This window comes from Oreochromis niloticus, linkage group LG1, assembly GCF_001858045.2.
Source record: "Oreochromis niloticus isolate F11D_XX linkage group LG1, O_niloticus_UMD_NMBU, whole genome shotgun sequence".
NCBI classification, from domain to species: domain Eukaryota; kingdom Metazoa; phylum Chordata; class Actinopteri; order Cichliformes; family Cichlidae; genus Oreochromis; species Oreochromis niloticus.
In genome coordinates, this window is record NC_031965.2 from 4,359,390 (window position 1) to 4,384,503 (window position 25,114).

Sequence of the window (25,114 nt, forward strand, 5' to 3'; positions counted from 1 at the left end):
GGGGGCATAGCGAGATATAGTCGGCTACCTACTTCTCTAGCCACCAGGACACTGTGGCACATAACAACTCATCGCTGTTTAAATTCTTATAAAGATAAGCTTGAGTAATATGTACGTTTAGACTTAGAGGACAAAATGATTGAATTTGCAGAAAAACTCCTCTTTAATAAACCTTAGTCAGTCAAGCTGTTATTTTATATTGTGCTGAATATTCTGTGCCGATAAATGGAAAGCTTTACAGTACTGCCCCTCATACTGATGCTTTTGGACATTATTTTGACATAATTTGCTATATTTGCTCTTGTGTGTTTGATCTGTACTCTGACTGCTAGAAAGCTCATGCCAACATGTTCATTTCAGTTTAGTTTTTATAATGCCAGATAACACAACAGTTAGTCTGTGAAGATTCTCAGTCATCCAGGTCATCGTAGTCAAAGGAGTTTGCAAAGAAAAGCGTCTGGACTTCTTTAAGTTGCTTGAAGACGTTTCACCTCTCATCCGAGAAGCTTCTTGGATGAGAGGTGAAACGTCTTCAAGCAACTTAAAGAAGTCCAGACGCTTTTCTTTGCAAACTCCTTTGAACACAACAGTTACTTAAGCACTTCCATCCATTCGCTTTCACTTATCCTTTTCAGGGTCGCGGGGAGCCTATCCCAGCTGTCATAGGGCAAGAGGCAAGGTACACACTGGACAGGTCGCCAGTCGGTTGCAGGGCTAACACACAGAGACAGACAACCATTCGCACTCACATTCACTCCCACATTCACACCTATGGGCAATTTGGATTGATCAATTAACCTGTCCCCACTAACTGCATGTCTTTGGACTGTGGGAGGAAGCCGGAGTACCCGGGGAGAACCCGCGCAAACACAGGGAGAACATGCAAACTCCACACAGAAAGACCGCGGCCTGATGGTGGTCTTGCTGTGCAGCAACAGTGCTAACCACCATGCCACCGTGTCCCCTTAAGCACTTTTTGCATTGTATTTTATATTTATACAACCCCCTATGAGCAAGCACTTTGCAACAGTGGGAAGCACCATGGGAAGCCTCCAGCAGCCTAGACCTATTGCAGTGAAATAAGTGAGGGTTCAAGGAAAGTTTTAAGCCTAATCATAAAGTAGAGAGGGTGTCTGTTTCATGAATCCAAACTGGGAGCTGGTTCCACAGAAAAGGGGCCTGAAAGGGGAAGGCTCAGCTTCCCATTCTACTTTTAAATATCCTAGGAACCACAAGTAAGCGGAATTTATGGTGAAGCAGAGAGAGCGCTTCCGTTGTCTGCTCCACTCCAGGGCATGCTTGTCTGTGTACAAAGTGTCACTACCAGTCTATGGGTCACACTTGCTCATCCCACGAAGGAGAGTGAAGTTCTGACATACAAAGAGCTGAAGTGAAAGTGAATTTTAAAACAATGAAAAATGTCACTGCAACAACCATCTGTGATTTTCATGCTTTATTTTTTCATCTTTGAAGTTTTTTTGTGGTTTTCCAATTCCCAGTGAACTCCAATATCACTCCCTGCTCTATTCCAGCCCACATGTCAACCATTGGGCAGTCGTATATGTCATCCACTTCCAGTGACGCGCAATCAGGATCTTTGAGGACTGCACACCAGTGGGTCTTGCATGGGTGAAAACCCCTCTTCCCCCCTCTGTCTGACTGAAAAATGTACATAGACGGATACATTTGAGGGAGAGCCAAGTGCTCTATTGGTGTGAAATGACAGCAGTTTTTTCCCCATTCCTTTGGAACAGGAAGTGAAAGAGGACGGTGCAGATATTATATTTAACTACTGTCTTTGTTTACAGAACTTACATCTAAGTGCATTGGTCCTACACAGAGCTTGGAAGAGCATAATCTACATGTTTTAGCAGTGTATGTCCCCAGAGCAGAAATCATTGTAACTACAGGAAATGTGGGCTTTAGTGCAGTCGGTCCCTTTTAACTTAGCCCCTGCCACTAAGAACATAGAAAGCATAGTATACAAAGAACCTATTCCTATTGCAAATAAAGTGAGTTTTAAAAACAGTGAACCTCACCACAGTAACCATTGTCTGTGCTACTCATGTGTTCCCCTCCCTTTGCTGTTCAAGCCCACTTCTGCTGTTTATCTGGTGAACTGCACACAAGCACACCAGGCTACATACTCTAATCCTTCACTCAAAGGTAAAGACCTGCTCAAAAGGACACAAACTCAGGAACATGAATTCTGCTGGCATCCCCATCATCAGTATAGTTACTATCAAAGGCAAAATTCACAAAGCTACAACAGATCTCCTGCAACAATCTTACAAGCCTCCCATTAGTCTCTTTGTGTTTCAGCAGCACCACTGTGTGTTTGGACTGCCAGCATTTCCACAGCAGCTCTGAAACTCATTAAAACCTCCACAGACACACAACTGGCTTTCATTTTGTCATTATGGCCTCCATGAAGGACCTGATTGTTGGAGGGGAGCCTTAGCTACAGTACCATGGAGGGGGAGGGAAAACAGAATGACGAAGGGACCACACATGTCTTCATGGAGAGGGGATCCCCCACCACACCATTGATTCAGCTCCCTCTGTCAAAAGGTAGGAGAGCACATGATAAGCTGACCTGTAAACTTCCATCCAAATATGTTTTGCCAAAGAGTTCCTCTGTTGAATCCTGGTGGATGCTGTCTGCATTTATGTAGCTAAGAAATGAAAAAAGTCTGGGATTTGGGGGTTACTGCATGCTAGAATAGGCCGTACCATTTACCAAAACCACGAAGGCTGAGCAGAAAGCTCCCAGTAGCCCTACATACACTTTTACAAAGCTCTTTGTCACAAGGAATGTAGCCAATCTGGTGGAATTTGCCAAAAGTTATTGCCACTGTGGTAATATTGAGGGCGTTTCAAATTAAACCAGTGTTGTAACAAACACTCCCATCAGAACAGTTGTATTTATTTTGGAAATAGATTACAGTTTTTCTACATTCCTAAAACACTAAACTCCATTGTCTAAACCAAATTCTCAGTGGCCTACACTTATTTTTCCCAATCAAACACTCTTTTGGCCAAACCTTAAACACTGTTCAGGTACTTAGACACAATTTGCAAAACTCACACACAAAACCCTAAACACATTTCACACTTGTATTGCAAAACTGTAAACACTGGCAGCAAAATGTGAGCACAACTCCAACACAGCTGTCATCTTTTACACACAGCAACTCACAATTGAACACACGTTTGTTTAATGATGCGATCAGACCAACTGGGCAGGATAAAAGTCAGTTAGAGGGGGGAGGAGGACCAAGAAAAGTCATTACTGATGAAATTCAGGCAAGTATTGTACACCATGTCTTGTTCATGGAATGACAGTGAGAGAAGCAGGACAAAGAGTTCAACCCAACCCAGTAAAAGTAAGCCCATAGGCCTACTGTTACTGTAGGCTAGTAGTTGCAGTTGCTACTCTTGTAGTAGACTATATTGCAATGTACAGAAATCGAAAGCTCATATACTGCAAATACACTATTTCGTAAGTCTTTCTGTATCACTTACAATACGCTGCTTACCTTTATAGTGTTTGAGCTGGATTCCATGGAAAGGCCCCATGAATATATTTTTTTTAAAAGGTGAAGCAGGGTTCAATCTGGCAAAAAGGAGGAACACAACTGGTCAATGTGCCATTGTGGAAGTCCCTGGCCAACATAGTGGCAATGGTACCCTTTGTGCAGCCATAGGTAAGTGGGGGGTTGTTTCCCACATAGTCTGGCAAGGGAGAATATTGCCTGTGATTTGGATGAAGTCCTCTGGACAGACCTCGCACAAAGACATGATGATGTGCTTACATTACGGTTTTTTCTGAATGCTTAAACTCTAACTGTGATTCTTATAGCACAATTTCTAAAACTATTAATACTTATAGCAAAACCACTCACTGCGTTTGCAAAACTAAAAGCACAAACACTGCTTTGCACTCAGTTTGCCATTTTGTAACACACACTTTGCAAAACTGTAGGTACAATCCACTGCACAGCACTCTTTTTGCGGAACTGTAAACACAACTCACTGCTTTACACTCAATTTCCAAATAATCAACACATTCCTAGCAAAACTATACACATTTATGGCTATTATTTACACTATTTTGCCAACTGTCTGGCACACTGTCACATGTGAAAACTGTTTTAGATAATTAGTTCACTTTGCAATCAGCCTAAGCACTATAAATAAGCAACAGGTAAGCTGTCCGTGTGGAGTACAATGAAGGGAGCAGGAAGAGTGAGAAGAGTGAGAATTAGAGGAGGCCGAGGAAGAGGACGTGGAGGTGAAGAAGTAGGACGAAGAGGACGACAAGGACAAGGAGGTGAAGTTAGAGGAAGAGGACAAGGAGGAGCAAGAGGAGAACAAGGAGGGGGAAGAGGAAGGGTAAGAAGAGTAAGAAATAGAATTACTGATGACATCAGAGCTACAATAGTGGACCATGTAATCAACCACGGAATGACCCTGAGGGAAGCTGGCCAACGTGTTCAGCCTAACTTGAGCCGCTACACCAGGGGTGGGCAATTCCAGGCCCCGAGGGCCGGTGTCCCTGCAGGTTTTACATGTGTCCTTGAACCAACACAACTGATTTAAATGGCTAAATTAGCTCCTCAACATGTCCTGATGTTCTCCAGAGGCCTGGTAATGAACTAATCATGTGATTCAGGTGTTGACCCAAGGTGAGATCTAAAACATGCAGGGACACCAGCCCTCGGGGCCTGGAATTGCCCACCCCTGCGCTACACTGTAGCAAGCATCATAAGGACATTTCGAAATGAGAATCGGTTAGTACAGTCACTTTGCACTAAGATTTGTAGCAGTGCCATATGCTAATGAGAAACACAACAATACCATAGATGTAAAAATACTGAAATTGTTACTTTACAGAATTGCTAGACGACCAGATGCTGGGGGCAGAGGAAGAATGTTCACTGCAGATCAAGAAACCCATATAGTCAATATGGTGATTGCAAATAATTCCATAAGGCTACGTGAAATTCAGCAGCGCATAATTGAGGATGACACCACCTTCCAAAACATACAAAATGTGAGCATTTCTGTATTGGGTCGTGTACTTGCCCGCAACAGAATCCGAATGAAAAAAAATCTACAGAGTACCTTTTGAAAGAAACAGTGAACGTGTAAAACAGCTGCGATATGACTGTGCAGGTAAGCTATAGTATCATTGGTACTGAATCTGGAAGTGCATACTGTAGTGCTGTGCATGTGCCTGCTGTGCTGAATTTGTTTTGTCTTGTCTAGAGAGTGATGGAGCTAGAGGCAGATGCCATGGGTCATGAGCAGTTTTTTGTGGATGAGGCTGGTTTTCACCTCACTAAGACAAGGAGACATGGCAGGAACATTATTGGACACCGTGCCATAATCAATATCCCAGGACAATGTGGTGGTAACATAACTATGTGTGCAGCTATAAGTCAAAATGGTGTTGTTCACCATCATGCAGCCCTGGGCCCATATAACACTGCACACATTACAGTTTTTCTCGATTGCTAAAACACATTTCTTGAAACTACGCCTCATATCCGCACAATAGTAAACACAAATCCATAACATCTCACTCAATTCCCCAAACATCCTATTTCCAGGTCAAAATGAAGCTCTACACCCAAAACTATTCACTCCTGCTGAAAAACCGAACTTTGCCCTCAGACATCAAACACAAGCCCTCAAAAACACACACACTACAACAGAGTTTTGCACACTGGTACAATTAATTCAAAACAATAGTTCCAAAACAATTAGGTTGCTTATGGTTCTCCCCTTCAAAACCCTTGTCACATGATAAACACAAAAGACGCAACCAATGTATGTACAGTGGCACATTGTCATTCATGTACTATACAGTACAACACACACCAGAAACATTATCCCACCACAGCATTTTGTCTTTGGTCTGGGTCAGGCCAGAGAATCTCATCCACATCACAGGCTATATTGGCCCCAGCCAGGCAGCGGGGGTAAAATCCTCTTGCATGCCTGATCCACCCCTGGCATGCATCTACTGATATGTCTAGGCAGGCCTCTTCCATGGCCTGAAGGAGGTGAACACGGACATAAGGTTCTCGGTCATACACTTTCCACCGCCGTGCCGAAAATAACTCCTCTATCGGGTTTAGAAAGGGGGAGTATGCAGGCAGAAAGATATTAGAAAACCTTGGGTTATTGGTAAACCAGTCACGAACCAGAGCAGCGCGATGGAAGCTGACGTTATCCCACACAACAACGTAGTGAGGCTGCTCTGGCTGTGCTGGTTCCCTGTAGTCCAGCTGGAACATATGTTGTCTTAAACCATCAAGAAAAGCAAGGAGAAGCATAGTGTTATAGGGTCCTAGTACGGCATGGCGGTGGAGTACCCCTCGTTGGCTGATGGCTGCGCACATAGTGACATTCCCCCCACGCTGACCAGGGACATTTACAATAGCCCGATGGCCAATTATGTTCCTCCCCCTTTTCCTTCTTTTGGTCAGGTTAAAACCTGCCTCATCCACAAAGATCATTTCATGGGGAACAGGCCGTCCTTCAATCTCAAAGATTCTCTGCAAAACACATAACACAGTAGAGTCAATCGGTACCCTGAACCAAAGTTCAAGAGTGCTGAAATGGCAGCATAAACTGCCATGCTGTGATGGTACACAATACCTTATACAGTATCAAAACTCATACCTGAACATATTCCACACGTTGGTTTTTCACTCTGTCAGAGTTTCGTTCGAAAGGGACTCGGTATGCCTGTTTCATCCGGAATTGATTCTTTCGGAGGATGCGGTCAATTGTGGAGAGGCTGATGGCATTTATGCCTCGAAAAAGATGATCATCCTCAATCACTCTCCTTTGAATCTCTTGCAGGCGGATTACATTATTTGCAATTACCATGTTTACAAGTTCCCTCTCTTGCTCCTCCGACAAAAGCCTTAACCTGCCTCCACCAGGTGGTCGTCTCTGTGTCCTACAAAAATAGAAGCACTCATTACTGTAACTGTCACACATTCATTTTACAGGAAAATAATGAAACTCAAGACACATAAATTCAGTAACTTAAACGTTACTGTACAAAGCAGTCTTACTGCAAGTACACCTACCTGTTTTCCTCCCTGAAGGTTCTGATGATGGAGGCAACAGTGAAGCGACTCAAATTTGGTTGTACTCGTTGCCCAGCCTCCCTCATAGTCATCCCATGGACAAGGACATGGTCAACTAAAGTGGCTCGAATTTCATCCGAGACTGACTGTCTTCGTGCCCTTGCTCTTCCCCTTCCTTGTCGCCGTCGTTCTCCACCTCCTCCTCCTCTTCCACCACGTCCTCCTCTTTCACCATGTCCTCTTTCTCCACCACGTCCTCCTCCTTCACCACGTCCTCTTTCTCCACCACGTCCTCTTCCTTTGCATCTCTTTGGATCCATTGTTTCAAACCTGAATGAGCTGACTTTGGCCCTTTTATCTATCCATCGCAGGTTCTGATTGGTGTGTGCTAAATTTTGACTCCTAGTGTTTCCACCTGGTTAATTGTGTGCTAATTGGGCTCAAGCTATGCTGACTTAAGTTAACATTATTGCATGCTAGTGCTTTCTACATGACTACATGGTGTAAGCACTGTAAAATGTAGGGATTTGTGTGTAGAGTTTTGCAGTACCAGTTCACCAAATTTGAGTCATGTGTCAAAGCAGGGAATAGTGTTTATAGTTCAGGGAAATGGGTGAGCTTTTTGACCAATAGCGTTTATGGTTTTGAAATTTTAGTTTAGAGGCCTGGTTATAGTGTTTAAGCAATCGAGAAAAACTGTATTACATTCCTGGACACCTTACATAACATGCTCACTAATGTTCAGAGACCAGAGCAGACCAGATACGTCATCATATGGGACAGTTGTTAGTTTCCATAGGGCTGCTTTGGTCCGCAACTGGTTTACAGATCACCCACTCTTCACTGTACTCAACCTCCCCCCATACTCTCCATTCTTGAATCCAACTGAAGAGTTCTTCTTTGCCTGGCGCTGGAAGGTCTATGACCGTCATCCCCATCAACGCATAGCCCTTTTACAGGCAATGGAGGAGGCATGTGGGGATATTGACCAGGCATCATGTCAGGCCTGGATACGCCATTCCAGAAGATATTTTCCCCGGTGCCTTGGACTAGAGGACATTGCATGTGATGTAGATGAAATTTTGTGGCCGGACCCAGAGAGACGACACGATGTAGACTGATTTCTTTTTTTTCCCTCAGTGAAATTACTATTTTGTTTTGACTTGGAAATAAACACTTGTGTTTGTTTTGATGTGTGTGAATAAACACCAGTACTTGAAGTTTGGATCCCTCTATGTTTACGGACCTATGACAAAAGTATGACCTCAAACTGACATAGCCTACCTTGTGCACAGAGAAAGCAAAAGCCAAATGTGTTTTTTATTCATACCATCAGTGTGTAGTTGGTGCATTGTGTGCCTTTTAATGTGATGGCTTGTGTTAACTGTTTGATACGAAAATATCATTTTGACGAAGGTTTGGAGAGTTAAGCAAGGTTTATTAGCTTTTGCAAGAAAACTACAATGTTTTGCTGATTTGGTGAAGTGTTTTCTTATTTGTGTGTAGAGTTTTCTAAAAATAGCCAATAGTTACAAAAAAAATGTGCTTAAGCCATCAGAAAAAACTAATGTGCTTTTCATTTAGGTTTTTTAATTTTCTTGATTTTTTGTTATCTACATTCTGCACTTCGTATCATTGTAAACACTGTAATTTTTGTTAAATACACTTAATGCCTTGGATTCTTTGTCTTCAATTATTTGATGTAGTACCTAACTAATTTTCTGTGGTGAATATATTTTTACTTGCTGTGTTTATGATGTGAACACAATGTTTGTTTTTGAACACAGGATAACTGATTTTGAGGTAACAGTTTGATTTTGACAGAAAAGTCTGGGGTTTTGTGAATGTAGTTGCAATTTTTGGATTTGTGTTTAAGGTTTTGAGAAAATGGGTGGAGGTTTCAAGAAATGTGTTTTAGCAATTGAGAAAAACTGTAATCAGTATTGATCTGACCTCTGTACCAGTTCTTTATTTCTGGTCCTAAGGGAGGGCATTTGAAGTTTGAATAAAGAAGTATACATTTAACCACCGCCTCCCTATCATACCACTGGTTTCACACAATTCCTTCCAGATAACAGCTATCAGGGGTGGAGGAACCATGCAGGATGTGGTCGGATGAGGAAAGGAGGGGTGACACTTAGGTGGTTTCCAACTTCTGGAAGTTCTGATTTTTGTGATTATTATGGCCTTATTTATGTAACACTTTCCTCTAAACAACTCCCCAGTCTGTCATGAAACGCTGTGTGGCAGGCAGAAGTTGGACCCAAGATGCAGGCACTCAGACTCGAGGGATGAACTCAAAAACTCAGCTTTATTTGCTGACAGGGGAAAGCACAAAAAACTAAACTGGGAAATATAAACTTACACTTGACGGAGAGGCACGCGAGGAAACACACAGCTTGAGGGACGACGCGACACTGACTCAGAGAAACACAGGGTTTAAATACACTGGGAAGTAACGAGGGGAATGAGACACAGAAGGAGAGCACAGCTGGGAGAAATCAGAACTGACGAGATGAGGGAGCAAAGTAGAATACACTCACAAGAGACATGGACCGTCAAAGTAAAAAAGGAAGTAGCACAGACGCAAACTAGACTAGGGGAGACAGAGCAACTAAGAAACACAGAACAACAACAAAGAGACATAGAGGGCAGCTATTAAATACTCAGAGAACTAAAGAGAATACAAGAAAGCCAAACTAAGACACTAAAGAATAAACTGGGGGAACAAAGGGAACTAAGATCATAATACAAAACTCAGAGACACAAGAAACTCAAAACACTGGGTCACCGACCCAGGACCGTGACACAATCAGGGGTTCTGAACAATGCTGATTTTCAAATACTGTATGTGCTGATCACAACTTGTTATTGAATAGATATCTGTAACATCAGGTTCATGGCATGAACTGTGGTCATGAAATCCTTCGAACGACTGGTGTTAGCCCATCTGAAGGACATTACAGGCCACCAGCTGGACCCTCTGCAGTTTGCCTACCGGGCAAACAGGTCGGTGGATGATGCAGTGAATATGGGGCTGCATTACATCCTGCAACACCTCGACCGCCCGGGAACTTATGCCAGGATCCTGTTTGTGGACTTTAGTTCGGCTTTTAACACCATCGTGCCAAACTCTCCCAGCTCAGTGTGTCACCAGCTACCTGTCAGTGGATCACCAGCTTCCTGACAGACAGGAAGCAGCAAGTGAGGCTGGGGGAGATCACCTCTGAAACTCGGTCCCTCAGTACTGGTGCCCCTCAAGGATGTGTCCTCTCACCACTACTGTTCTCCCTCTACACTAATGACTGCACCTCCAAGAACTCGGCTGTTAAACTCCTAAAGTTTGCAGATGACACCACTGTCATTGGCCTCATTCAGGATGGTGATGAGTCTGCATACCGGCAGGAAGTTGAGGGGCTGGTACTCTGGTGCAGTCAGCACAATCTGGAGCTGAACATTCTTAAAACTGTAGAGATGACAGTGGACTTCAGGAGACATCCCTCAACTCTGCCCCCCCTTACTATATCAGACAGCCCTGTGTCGACTGTGAAGATCTTCAAGTTCCTGGGTACCACCATCTCCCAGAACCTGAAGTGGGAGACCAACATCAACTCCATCCTCAAAAAGACCCAGCAGAGGATGTACTTCCTGAGACAACTGGGGAAGTACAGTCTTCCACAGGAGCTGCTGATCCAGTTCTACACTGCAGTCATTGAGTCTGTCCTGTGCTCCTCCATCACAGTCTGGTATGGTGCAGCCACTAAACAGGACAGGAGCAGACTGCAGCGGACTGTACGGCCAGCAGAAAGGATCATCGGCGCCCCCCTGCCCTCCATCCAGGATCTGTACCTCTCAAGAACCAGGAAACGGGCAGGGAAAATCATCACAGACCCCTCACACCCTGGACACAGACTTTTTGATCTGCTGCCCTCTGGCAGACGGTACAGAAGCCTGCAGACCAGGACCACCCGACACAGGAACAGTTTCTTTCCCCTCGCCATCTCCCTTCTAAACAGTTGACCTGTCACACTGCTCCCACTTCCAGACTGCAACTGCACCTTATGTACATTCTGTAGTATTCAATCCACCTCATTTCATTTCTGTATTTTTATGTATATAAGTTTAGATTAGTTATTTATAGTTGGTTTACACAGCTTTGTGTATGTATGTGTATGCATGTATAGACACGTGTGTGTGTGTGTGTGTGTGTGTGTATGTGTGTATGTGTATGCATGTGTAATGTATATATAGACACGTGTGTGTGTGTGTGTATGTGTGTGTGTGTGTGTGTGTGTGTGTGTGTGTGTGTGTGATTTACATTGCTGTGCTTGAGAGCCACCATCTACCGGAACCAAATTCCTTGTATTTGTCTGCACATATACGTGGCCAATAAACACGATTCTGATTCTTATTCTGATTGCATGCAATTGCAGGCACATTTGCATGTCACGTTACTGCATTATCCAGTTTTTGGACGATTTACATGACGGCAGTTGTAAAAGAAACAATGAATGATGAAATAATAAACACCACAGCCTACAAGAGTATTGTTGCTGACCATGTCCATCCCTGTATGACCACGGTGTATCCTTTCTTTGGTTACTCTGCGGGCAATGCGGAGCTTGCGGAGGAGCTGAACCACTTCTTCGCACGCTTTGAGGTGAAGGGACCAGAGGCAGCAGCAGCAAAAACATCAGACAGCAGCAGCAGCCCAAGCCTCATAGTGCAGGAATATGAGGTGAGGCGCACACTGAGGGCAGTGAACCCCAGGAAGGCCGCCGGACCAGATGGGGTAACCGCAAAGGTCCTAAAAGAGTGTGCAGACCAGCTGGCTGGGGTCTTCACTAAGATCTTCAACACTTCACTGTCCCAGTCCTGCATCCCGCCGTGCCTAAAGTCAGCCACAATTGTCCCACTGCCAAAGCGTACTAACATTAGCAGCCTCAACGACTACCGACCAGTTGCTCTAACACCTGTTATAATGAAGTGCTTTGAGAAACTGGTCCGACGTCACATCATGTCCTGCCTGCCACCCACACTCGACCCACTCCAGTTCGCATACAGAGCTAACAGATCAACTGAAGATGCCATTGCTACAACGCTCCACACCACCATATCTCACCTGGAAGTGCAGGGCCGTTACGCCAGGCTGCTCTTTGTTGACTTTAGCTCTGCTTTCAATACGATACTCCCGGACAGACTAACAGTTAAACTGCTGGAAATCGGACTTCCTTCTACCACCTGCTGCTGGATCAGAGACTTCCTGTCAGACCGTGTACAGAGAGTTAGAGTGGGGCCTCATCTTTCCTCAGCCCTCAGCCTCAACACCGGCTCTCCACAAGGCTGTGTACTGAGTCCCCTACTGTACACTCTGTACACACATGACTGTGTTAGTACCCACCCAGACAACGCAGTCATCAAGTTTGCAGATGATACCACCGTGGTGGGGCTCATCTCAGGGGGAGATGAGACGGCGTACAGAGCTGAAGTTCAGAGGCTGTCAGATTGGTGTGTAGATAACAACCTGGACCTCAATACCACCAAGACAAAAGAACTGGTAGTTGACTTCAGAAGGAGGAAGTCCGAGCTACAGCCTGTCAGCATCAACGGGGAGTGCGTGGAAAGGGTCTCCAGTTTCAAGTTTCTGGGTGTGCACATAGACACAGACCTCCAATGGAGCTCTAACACCTCTGCGGTCTTAAAGAAGGCCCAACAGCGTCTCCACTTTCTGAGAATCCTCAGAAAAATGGACCTGAAGAAGGAGCTGCTGACCGTCTTCTACCGCTGCTCCATTGAAAGTGTGCTGACATATTGCATCGGTGTATGGTTCTCCAGCTGCACCACAGCACACAGAAAGGCACTCCAGAGGGTCATCAATATGGCCCAAAAAATCATTGGACATCCTCTTCCCTCCCTGAAGGACCTGTACAGCACTCGCTGTCTCAAGAGGGCACGCAGCATCCTACGAGACTGTACACACCCAGGACACCGGGTGTTTAAGCTGCTGCCGTCTGGCAGGAGGTTCAGGCTGCTGAGGTCCCGAACAAACAGACTCAAGGACAGCTTTTACAACAGGGCAATAGCCCTAATCAATGCAAATAGCTGACCTGATTGGCTACCTGCCTGGACTTTTTTTAGGGGGAGGTAACAATGTTTAAAACAATAACAATAGTAATATTTATATTTATAACAAGGTGCAATAATAATTAATGTGCAATAATAACAGTGTGCAATACACATAACACTTATTCTTCTTTTTTATTTCTAAGTTAATATACTGTGTTGTGTTGTTTGTGTTGCGTTGTGATGTGTCATATCGTGTCGTGTTGTGTTATATGTAGTACCGACGTAGGACAGTTTTTCCAATTTCATTGTACTACTGTACTATGTATGACTGTGCAATGACAATAAAGAATTATCTTATCTTATCTTATCTTATCTTATCTTAATAGGTCTAAGCTGTTGGGGGATTCCCATGATGCATTGAGCCGTTCTCCTTCTCTCACCCCTTTTCACTCACCATGTGTTTATTCACCTCTCTGCATTTATTTATTAGTTATTCTTAATCTCTGACTCTCATCCACAGCATGTCTTTTGTCTTGGATCGCTCCCCTCACCCCTTACTGGCTGCAGCAGATGGCCGCCCCTCCCTGAACCTGGAGTTTTTCCTTCCCACAGTCGCCAGAGTTCTTGCTCATAGGGTGTGGTCTAATTGTTCAGGTTTCTCTGTATTACTGCAGGGTCTTGACCTTAAGGAGACTGTTGTTACGATTTGGTGCTGTATAAATAAAACTGAATTGAATTGAATTCGAGTACCTCACTGAACTCAAATGGCCTCCAGATCTCAAAGCACCTTTGCGATGTGCTCAACAGGAGATGGGCATCATGGATGTGCAGTCCATAAATCTATTGAGCAAAATGTCTGAGGAATTTTTAACGAATATATGCCACAAAAACAGTTCTGAAGGCAAAAGAGGGTCCAGCTGCTACTAGTAAGGTGTACTTCTGAGTGTACATCTGACAGCTCAGACCATACGACTTTGTACAATAACACCAACATGAACGACAAAAAAAGGCTACAAGGCAAGAGCTTTAGAAGTTTAAGAATAAAGGAAGATGTAAAAAGTAACTTAAGGCCATGTTTTTAAACAAGATTTAAAAATATCGAGTGAAGGAGCCTGCCTGACTTGCAATGGCAAATCATTCCAAAGCTTTGGAGTTGCAAGTGCAGAACCTCTGCTACCTTTGAGTTTGCCTTGTGTCGTTGGAACAAGCAAAAGCATCTGGTCTGATGACCTGATAGAATGTGTGGGACATCTGGGTGCAGCAGTTCAGACAGATAAAAATGAGCCACAATCATTAAGAGTCTTAAAGACAAATAAAAGGATTTTAAAAATTGATTCATAAGCAAACTGGCAGCCAGTGAAGCTGAAAATGAAGTAAAATGCTCTTGGTTCATGACACCTATAGCTAGTGCAAAAAGCTTCCACTTGATTTTTATCTGGTGCAAGCAAACAGTTCATGCAAGACGCAGACCCAAATGCAGACTCAACACTCGATTAACCATTTACAAGACTTATTTTCACAAGCAAGAACACTGAGTTGGTACAAGGGACGCCAACAGAGCACAGGGAGCTGTGAGGATCTGTACAGAGAATGACTAATCACGGGGCAACACTAACAAGGGTGATGGAATGGGAACTCTGCAATAGAGGAGAAAGCGGTTACCGGATGGGAAAGTGAGGACTAGTGGTGAGTATTGACTGGTAAGGAATTTGCTTACTTGCTGGTTGAGAGTGAGTTGCTTTGGGGAGCGTAACCGTGGGAGTGTTCAGAGCAGGGAACCAGCACTGTGAGAGAAGGCGGTCCATTTCCATAGTTTCCAAAGAGTGTCCAGGAGAGTCATGAAGGGCAGTAGGGCACGCAGGTAAGCGAGGTGAGTATGGATCCTATGTTATAACAGACTGTCGATGTGGAAGCCAACTGAACTAGCACTGGAAGGTGATGACAGCAGAAGTGAATTCGAGGTGGCTGTAACCAGGAGTGGATACACAGAGAGATAAATATTAGGCATAAAAGAGCCAGCCATAAAGCTGAGCACAAGGGCAGCCTAGCCAGAGGTAGCAGGATAAACTGGTGATGAGTGGAAGCCAGTGCTGGTTTAAAAAGCCCTCCTGCTAACTCGAAGATGAGGCACAGGTGAGATGCCGGAATCTCCGCCCCAGAGAGTGGACCCTGGAAACAATCCCAACACAGACTGTGAAAAACCCCAGACACTCCCACGGAACATGACAACAGATGAGCAACAGAGGCCTAGCTGATTCCAATAAAAAGTTCAGTAAACAAGACAAGGTTACAAAAGCATGCATTAATGTTTCAAGATTGCGTTTGGACTTTAACAGTCACCTTAACTGGACAAAGCAGAATTTTACCACTGTGTTCACCTGAAAACTGAGCTTTGGAGAAGAATCCTTTTCATACATAAATTAGTGATAATGGATTACAGACCATACTTGACTCTATTAGATTTTAATGTGTGCAGTACACTTTAGTCATGTTTGGTTTTCCACAGGATTATGTTAAATATACTTGGAGAAAAAAAGTCAGTGCTGGTGCTTCCTTCAGCACATGTCAGAGCTATGTCATCAACAGTGTTGGCCAAGTTACTTGAAAAAAGTAATCAGTAACTAATAACATAAATACGTTAATGAATAAAACATTTACAGTCCAATGAGGGAAGTAGGGAAACAATGTGACGTGAATGACCTATCAGAAGCTCTTCTTGAAACTTAAAGTTTCAATTTTCAAATGTGATATATATAAATAGAGTTGCAGTTCAGTGCAGTAAGCTTATATCAGGGGTCTGCAACCTTTTACTATAGGTTTTACTATAGGTTATACTTTTTGACATCTAAAATGAAGATAACACTGTATATATTGTTTTTTATCTTTATGCTTTGTGTGAACAACTAAGGTGTGCTGCTTATGAAATCCATGAAGTGCTACAGAGAAAATTTAATTATATTTATGTAATCAACACATTTTGAACTCTTAAAGAAATATAACAAAAGGAAAGACACCAACCTGAACTAAAATGATCCATGTAGCAAACAAAAACTGTTGTGAGCCGCCACCCTTATATCGCCTTTGGGCTGTTGGAGCCTTGACCTGACTCTTAAAAAATAATTGGAAAAAAGCACTATGCTGCTGAAAAATTACAAATAGATATTTGCAAAATTCTGCCTAAATATGTATTTTACCTGGTTAATGCGTGCAGCGGGGCGTGGTTTGCGCCGCTGCAGGGGAGGCGGACGCACCTGAGCGACACCCGCAATCACGCCTCGCTGCCTTTACGTCTGCACTATCTGTGCTGTTGTGTTGTTGGTGGTGTATGTCGGGCTGTGAGCTGAAAAGCTACAGCCGGCTGTATGCGTACAGCAACCGTGTGTGAAAAGTGCTCAATAAAGAGATTCTCAAAAGCATGCTCATGGAAACATCGTCGGGTCTGCCGTGATTTGTTTACAATGGGACTTCTGCTCCTGAACCTCTGCACACAGGGTCCGCAAATCGGAGCTATACGAAGTCAGTTTATGCAGGACTGTAAGCTGTCATCTGTCAGGTGTGAACGGTGTTTGTCTTTAACATAGTTCACGGTGGAGAACAGCTGCTGACATAATGTGGATCCGAAGATCCATAATTGGCCTACCTGGGGTTGAAAGTCTCGATAAATGCACGGCGTTTCGGCACAACACCGGCTTCCGCGAGTGTGACTCTTATTTTGAGCGATGAAAAAATAATAGAATATAATTTTATTTTTATATTTCAATATCACAATAATCTTCCAATTTAGAACTACGAGTTAAAAAGAACTAACATAAATAAAATACACTTCAGCTAAATACATCATCATCATCATTGTTTATTTGTATAGCCCTTTAAGAACACACAAGGCAGTCCAAAGTGCTGAACAACACAGATTAAAACAACTACCAATTTAAAAATACGATAAAATCATTACATACAATAAAATAAATAAGAAGGTGTCAGTTTCCTACAGAGTTAAAAGCCAGGGAATAAAAATAGGTTTTCAATCTGGACTTAAAGACCTGCACTGATGACGCTAGTCTAATTTGAAGGGGAAGGTTATTCCAGAGCATCGGAGCCACAATTGAAAAAGCTCGGTCTCCTCTGCATTTCAGCCGCGACTTAGGAACCGACAGCAACAGCTGCTCAGCTGAACGGAGCGAGCGAGGAGGAACATGTGGTTTCAGCAAATCAGATAAGTAGACAGGAACCAGACCATTTAAAGATTTAAAAACCAATAAAAGGACTTTAAAACGAACCCTAAATTCAATGGGAAGCCAATGCAAGGAAGCCAGAACCGGAGTGATGTGATCGAATTTCCTACTACCGGTTAAAAATCGTGCCGCCGCATTTTGCACTAACTGCAGGCGTGACAAGGTGCCCGACCCGGCCCCTATTAAAAGGGAATTACAATAGTCCAGACATGAGGTGATAAAAGCATGAATAAGAGTTTCCAAATTGGGTTTGGAAAGGAATGGCTTAACCTTCGACAGGCGTCTGAGGTGATAAAAAGCAGATTTTACCACCCCATTTACATGACCTTCAAAAGTAAGCGCGGAATCAAGTTTAACACCAAGATTAGTGATTGAACTTTTCAGATAAGAGGTCAAATCACCAAAATCAACATCTGGGGTATCAGTAGAGCGATGCGGGCCATATTTTGCGACCATTAAAATTCAAAAAATTATTTGCCATCCATAATTTAATATCACTAAGACAGTCAAGCAATGATTGACATGGGGAGGTATCCAAATGACTAAAAGGTATATAAAGCTGACAGTCATCGGCATACAAATGAAATGACACTCCGTGTTTACGAAAAATCGCACCAAGGGGGAGTAAGTACAGCGAGAAAAATAATGGCCCAAGGATAGATCCCTGGGGCACACCCCAAAGCAGAGGGGCCACAGAGGAAGCGGCCAGTCCCAGTTTGACACAAAAACTCCTTTCGGAAAGATATGATTTTACCCATGACAATGCCAAATCAGAAATTCCCACACAGTGATGTAAGCGGGAGATCAGCAGGTCGTGGTCCACTGTGTCAAATGCAGCAGTCATGTCCAATAGCACAAGCACAGCATATTTACCACGATCAGTCGCAACAAGAATGTCATTCATAACTTTAACAAGAGCTGTCTCCGTACTGTGAAAGGGCTTAAAACCAGATTGGAAGATTTCAGACAGTTGCGAGTCGTTCAAATAATCCAACAGCTGGGTATGTACAATCCTCTCCAAGATCTTGCTTAAAAAAGGAAGCTTGGAGATAGGTCTAAAGTTTGACATAGTAGAACTATCAAGGCCAGGTTTCTTAAGTAAGGGGTGTATGACTGCATGTTTAAACCCACTAGGAACTTGACCGGTTAACAGACTAGTATTGATCATTTTCAGGATATAAGGTCCAATGATGGGAAATACTTTTTGGAGAAAGCACCAACTCCTCTAAATCACGCAGTGAAATCGGTGCAAAAGCAGGAAATAGGCTTGAGCAAGGCGCATGCATGGCCGGACCAACAATAGGTGGGATCAGAGGCCTCAGGCTAGCAATCTTGTCCACAAAAAAGGTAATAAACTTATTGCACATAGCCTCAGAGGACGGCAAAAGGTCGTTACCCTCCAAGTTAAGTACAGAATTTATCGTACTGTATAAAACACGAGGGTTATGAGAGTTGGCCGAAATAAGTTGAGAAAAGTAGGAGTGTTTGTCGGCCTTAACTGCCCTCTGATAAGTTTTCCAACTAATCTTTAAGGCTTCCAGGGACACATGCAATCTATCTTTTTTCCACTGTCTTTCACATTTCCTACATTGTCTTCTAATAGCTCGGGTACGATCTGTTAACCATGGACTAGTCTTAGATTTACATTTTCTTAGTCTCAAAGGGGCAACAATATCAAGCACAGATTTACAAGCAAAGTCAAAATATAAAAGTAGGTCATCTGCAGTGGGCAACTCAGGGGCATAAGACATTAATTTGTCAAACAGTATAGAAAACCGTTCGGCAGAATCAGAGCCAAAGGCATGATAACATCGAACAGGTGCAGCCTGGTTTGCAAAAGCGTTAGAAGGAGCAATATCAAATAAGATAGGCATATGATCAGAGAATACTGCATCTTCAACACGTACATTGCAAACAGATAAACCATAAGATAAAACTAAGTCCAGTGTGTGACCACGTTCTTGAGTGGCACCACTAACAGATTGGACAAAATTAAAAGAGTTCACTAAGGCAAGGAAGTCCTTGGCCAGGGGCTTCCCCGGACAGCAAACGTGTATGTTAAAATCACCAAGCAGGAGGATCTGGTCATACCGTGATGCACAATCAGCAAAAAACTCTGAGAACTCTGATAAAAACACCTTGTTATATTTCGGCGGGCGATAAACAATCGCACATAACAACGAAGGCGAGTAGCCCAGTTTACATAAACAGAGTTCAAAACTGGTGTAGTGAGACGAAGGGAAAAGCTGCTTCAAGTCCAAGTGAGCCTTAAAAACAGCAGCAAGCCCTCCTCCGCGACCTGAAGCTCTCGGAACATTAAAAAAGGAAATGCCAATTAGAAAATACTTCTAATTTATTTGCCCAAACCAGGCGGAGCCGCAGTATAAGAACTAAAGAGCCGCATGCGGCTCCGGAGCCGCAGGTTGCCGACCCCTGGCTTATATTATGCCATAGCCTGTAGAGTACAGGTCACAGACAGTCATCTTTAGTGGATACAGAAACATGCAACAACAGCAACAGCCATGAAAACATACTTCCCTGTGATTCACTAACATCTTAGTTGTTTTAGGCCATCTTAAACCATCCAGACCAGGAAAGGTATTCCTCTTGCTTTTTACTGCCCTCTCCTCATCAATATTCAAACCTCAGATCTCTGCTTCAGCCATCAGTGAATTTGACAATAGTGCTTCTCAAATGGATGGTAATGGTGATTCCAACATTTTTTTTATATGTCTCCAGCTCTCTCTTGGTTTCCCTGTGTTTGGACAAGGACCAGTGACAGGCTTGTCCAGATATTTGTGAATGAGCAAGTATGAGTATTTGTGTGTGTGTGTGTGTGTGTGTGTGTATGTGTGTGTGTGTGTGTGTGTGTGTGTGTGTGTGGAGGGGTTTGCTCTGGGCGCACAGATGTTGTGCATGAAGGGTCATCCATTCATACATTCCGTCCTCCCACAGTAATCTGAGCCCTGTGGAAGAGTGGGGAGCAGGAGAACAGAGAGCAAGACGCATACACACACACAGAGGGAGAGAGAGGGTGGTATCTCCCTGATTGAAGTGGACAATGCAAATTTCACAGCACTACACATATAGAAAAGTCAGGTTGCTATGGAAATGCCAACAAGAAGAGAAGGCAACAATTTACAAAATATTTCAAGCATAACTTTTGCTGAAGGAAAAAACTGAAATAAAGGTCAAAGACTTTAAGGAAGCACCTAAATCACACATGGGATCTTAATGAATGAGAGGACAAGGGCACGATTCCCACATTACTGCATCACATCATTTCCCAACACTCTGGAAGTGTTTGGGATATAAAGCTGTTTTGAAATCCAGATGTTTTCCTTTTGATATGACCTTTTGTGTGGAAGAATCTGGACAGGAATCTTAAGATTAAGACAATACACAGGCAGAATGAGAATGCTTTTATATTTTTTGCTATCTATTACTGGTCTGCCTGCTGCGGTGTGCTATAATACTCCTGGGGTGGCAGGACAACATTAGCCATAATACTGATTGTGTCTACTTGCATTCTGACCTCCATCATGTGACTTGCAGGCATTTAACCTCTGACCTGCAGTGCCAATATTAACTCTTGCGTAATTGTTCAAAAGCAGCTGACTTCCCCTGGTTCAGTCCCTGAGAACATTCCTAGGCCTCGTTGCTAAGAGAGCCTCTCTGTCACACTGCTGACCTCCTCTGTGGCCGGGGTTACCCTTGATCTTCCACACATACACACACACTGGAACTAACACATGCAAAACGACTCATGGACATGCACATGCACACGTACACACACATATACGGGTAGCCCCTCAACTGAGCTGGGGGTCCTCTTAGGAGCTGCAGGTCCGTCTCAGTGCAGAAGGCCACCCAGCCTGTGTGACCTGCAGTAATCACTAGCTGCTACTTCAATGGCTGCACTGAAGACTGAAATCTAACCTTATCAGTTCTTTGCACAATAAGTATGGTATATAGGTTTTTGTTAACTGGGACAGGTGTGCCTAAATCAGGACTTACTGCACAGGCCACATTATCCAGGTTTCTACTACCAATTTAAAAAGATAAACTAGATCAGATTAAAGCATATTGTTTGTGCTGCTTGTCTGCACTCTTTTCAAACAATTTCTTTTGCAAAAGAACCAATAAAACTAGGAAAAAAATGCTGCTCATGAGCTCAGAAACACAGAATTCTATCTTAATTAACAGGATAAAATTCAGTGAGTGACATGAGCAACTTTTAACTTAGATATTCTAAGTTAAAAGCTGGTGAGAGATATTAATAGATGCTAATTTTAAAGTGCTGCTGAGCCTATACCTGCTCAACCTGCCTCATTTATTAGCCTGGACATGTTCGGAGCTGCCGTCCCCTGTCCATCATCATCACAGCTTTCCTTGGTAAAGTAATAATTGAGTAAATAACAACTTTTTCAAACTACATCTTCTCTACATCACACATGTTGGCCAAGGTGATTAGCAAGAATAAACGGTCTCCTCTCAGTTTGCCATCAAAGATCACACGTTTATCCATGATGCACATGTGCAAACAACCAAAAAATCTGCTGACTTCTCAGCTTGCCCAGCTCCACTCAAGGCTAACAGTAAAGGAACGTAAAGGATGAATGCACATATTAATTGACAGCGCTGTCTGAGATGAAAGGAGAGGCATCGCTTTATTTGGGTAAGTTTTAATTTTGTCTATGTTTAGATTTGACCAGTGGAACAACACTGGTATGTACAACATGTTAGCCCTGTGATAGACTGGCAAAATGATTGGTACTTGTTAAATTAAAGATATGGTTATACTGTTTTCACTGACAACATTCAAAATTATTGGTATCCCTTTGTACCAAAAGGGTGACAAAAGGGTGCTAATTAATGAGGTTTTTCATTAGTCATCAATCAAACTGTGCATATTTAATAGACATTAAGGTTATGTGAAGTATCATTCTTCTTCTGCACATAGAGTAAAAGTTATATCTGAAGAAAACTTCAGTTTTAAAGAGACTGGATTCAAAGTGACTACTACACAACTCCCTCCCACTCACTCTGATGGCTGCACACAGTCTAACTTAACACTTATGGGACATTTTTGACAAGGGTTTGACAGTGGCCTCCAGTGGCATCATCAAAAAACAGGTGAGGCAGCAAAAGAAATCTGAGCAAAGAGCGTTGTATTTTTCAGTAGAGCAAAGTGAATATTTACTGCAAGCCAAATTAAATACTTTGCTGGTCATCTTCACACCACGAAACACTGAATTGTCAATTCAACTATTCAGCTGTGCTGAATAAGTGCAATTCTGCCAAACTGGTGAAACATACAAGTTTCCTTTGCATCATCAGTAAAGATACACTCCAGATCTTTTCCACATAAACATCTTTTACTGGATTCTTGTACTGAGTCCAGTGTGCAAAGTCAGTGTAGCATGGGTAAGTAAGTGTGTTACTTAAACACATTAACTGAGCAGCAAGTGGATTCAAGGAGCGTTGTTAAGCAGCCTGACAGCCTAGGGGAAAGAGACTGTTCTTGTGCCATGAAGGGGTTGGTTCTGATGGACCGCAGCCTCCTGCCAGATTTGAGTGTCACAAACAGTTTATGTTTAGGAAATGAAGGGTGGACACCAATCTTCCTCTCCCATCTCAGTGTGCTGGAGGTGTATAGTCTCCAATGGCCATGGGGACCGATTTCAACCTGAAGTCCACTATCATCTCTACTTTCCAATAGGCGGACTCATCTCCACCTGAGATGAGTCTAATGAGGGTGGTGTCATCTGCAATCTTAAGGAGTTTGACAGACTGATGATTGGAGGTGCAACTGTTGGTGTACAGGGAGAAGAGCAGAGGAGAAAGTATACCGGCCTGAGGGGAACCTGTGGTGATGCATTGAAAGTCCGAGACATGGCTGCCCATCTCACATGTTGCCTCCTGTCAGACATGAAGTTAGTAATCCACCTGCAGGTAAAAGCAGCACATTCAGCTGGGCGAGCATGTCCTGCAGCAGAGCCTCAGCCTGGTATAACTTCCTGCAGAGTACAGGTGGTGGAGGATGATTTAAAATCCTTCTCATTATTTAAAAGGTCTTGAATAATCGTCCCTGTTTTATTTTAAAGACCCAGTATTATTGTAGCACCGTAGTAGAGTGTTTCATTGTCAGATTGCCAGTATTTGTGGTTCCAAGAGTATTTTAAAAATCTGGCTGTGAGGTCAGTTTCAAGACTGAAGAAGTGAAATGGATAAGTGATGAAACATTTTTCCTGCTGAAAACGTTACATCCAGATGAACAGAATCAACTTTCTGGAATTTCCTTACCTGAATGACTGAGCATGCATCAAGACATTTAAACCCACTTTGACAAGGATCGCCTAAAGCTAGTATGTACTACATAAACCACCTGATATTTAGCCTGAGCTGCAAAAAAAGCAGGATTATTCTTAAAAGTCTGTATATGAGATCTACAGTTTAGGGCCTCCAAGCAACAAAACTCCTACAGAAGGCACAGAGTCAGCTGCTCAACATACAGGTGACACAAACAAATTTTACCACCAACGTGCTAAAATTTTCTAGATGAGAAAACTCTTCATAAGGTGATTAAATTCACTGCGAAGGCTTGATTAGCACAGCATGAAAAGTATAAGACCAGGCGGCAAATGAAGTTTGATCAACTTGTTGTGCGTCAAACACACCAGCATAATATAGAGTTCAATTCAATTCAATTCAATAGTTGCCTCAAAGCACTTTATATTGTAAGGTAAAAACCCTACAATCATTTTAAAAAACTGAGTATCTGAATAGATACCATATTTCTACGTTATTTAGGGTTCACCAAGCATACCTAAACAGGGTGTATCTTTAAGATCAATTGTCTGCATCAACTCGGTCACCTATAACATTTCAAAGTTTCCAGCTTCAGTCTTCAACCTGTTGGTAGGTAACTCTAAACACCACATTCAGAACACCTTGGATTTTGTTGAGAAGGTGAGAGATGTCATTATGGAGGCAGATGAAACAATGGTCTTAAATGGTCTCTTCACTTGTGTTCCACAGTTACTGAAGCAGTGGAGGTAGTTCATAAGAGATTACAGGATGACCCAACTCTCAGCAGCAACTACATGTAGTGCTTTCTCTTGGAACTGTGTCTTCATTCCACATATTTTACGCTCTAACGGGTCTATGCTGCTGGGGGCTTTCTATGATACAATGAGTGTTTCTTATCGCTCGCCTTTTTCACTCAATATGTGTTTATATACCTCTCTGCAATACATTGTGAGTTATTAATCTCTGGCTCCCTTCCTCTCCTCACCACTAACCTATCTTGGCAGACTGCTGCCCCTCCCTGAGCCTGGTTCTGCTTAAGGTTTCTTCCTGAGGTTTCCTTCTCACTGTGGCCAAACTGCTTGCTGATAGGGGGTCATATGATTGCTGGGGTTTTCTCTGTTTTCTCTGTATTATTGTAGGGTCTTTACCTTACAATATAAAACACACCGAAGCAACTGTTGTTGTCATTTGGTGCTATATAAATAAAATTGAATTGAAATGAATTTGAATATTTGGAAGAGTTTAAGTATCTCGTGGTCTTGTTCACGAGCGATGGGAGAAGGGAGCAGGAGATCAACAAACGGATTGGTGCTGCGGCTGCAGCAATGCAGACACTGTACCAGTCCGTCGTGGTGAAGAGAGAGCCGAGTGTTAAACCAAAATATATATAATATA

The 25,114-nt window shown here is 43.1% G+C and overlaps 1 protein-coding gene across 1 annotated transcript; it reads right to left on the reverse strand.

Moving 5' to 3' along the window:
- Positions 1-5,722: 5,722 nt before the first annotated feature.
- On the reverse strand, positions 5,723-7,816 carry LOC109195670 (uncharacterized). The gene is made up of 3 exons (XM_019348180.2): positions 7,110-7,816; positions 6,694-6,976; positions 5,723-6,566 (listed from the first exon to the last, which is right to left on the reverse strand). The coding sequence occupies exons 1-3, from the start codon at positions 7,427-7,429 to the stop codon at positions 5,895-5,897; spliced, it is 1,275 nt and encodes a 424-aa protein (XP_019203725.1). The 5' UTR covers positions 7,430-7,816; the 3' UTR covers positions 5,723-5,894.
- Positions 7,817-25,114: the final 17,298 nt, after the last annotated feature.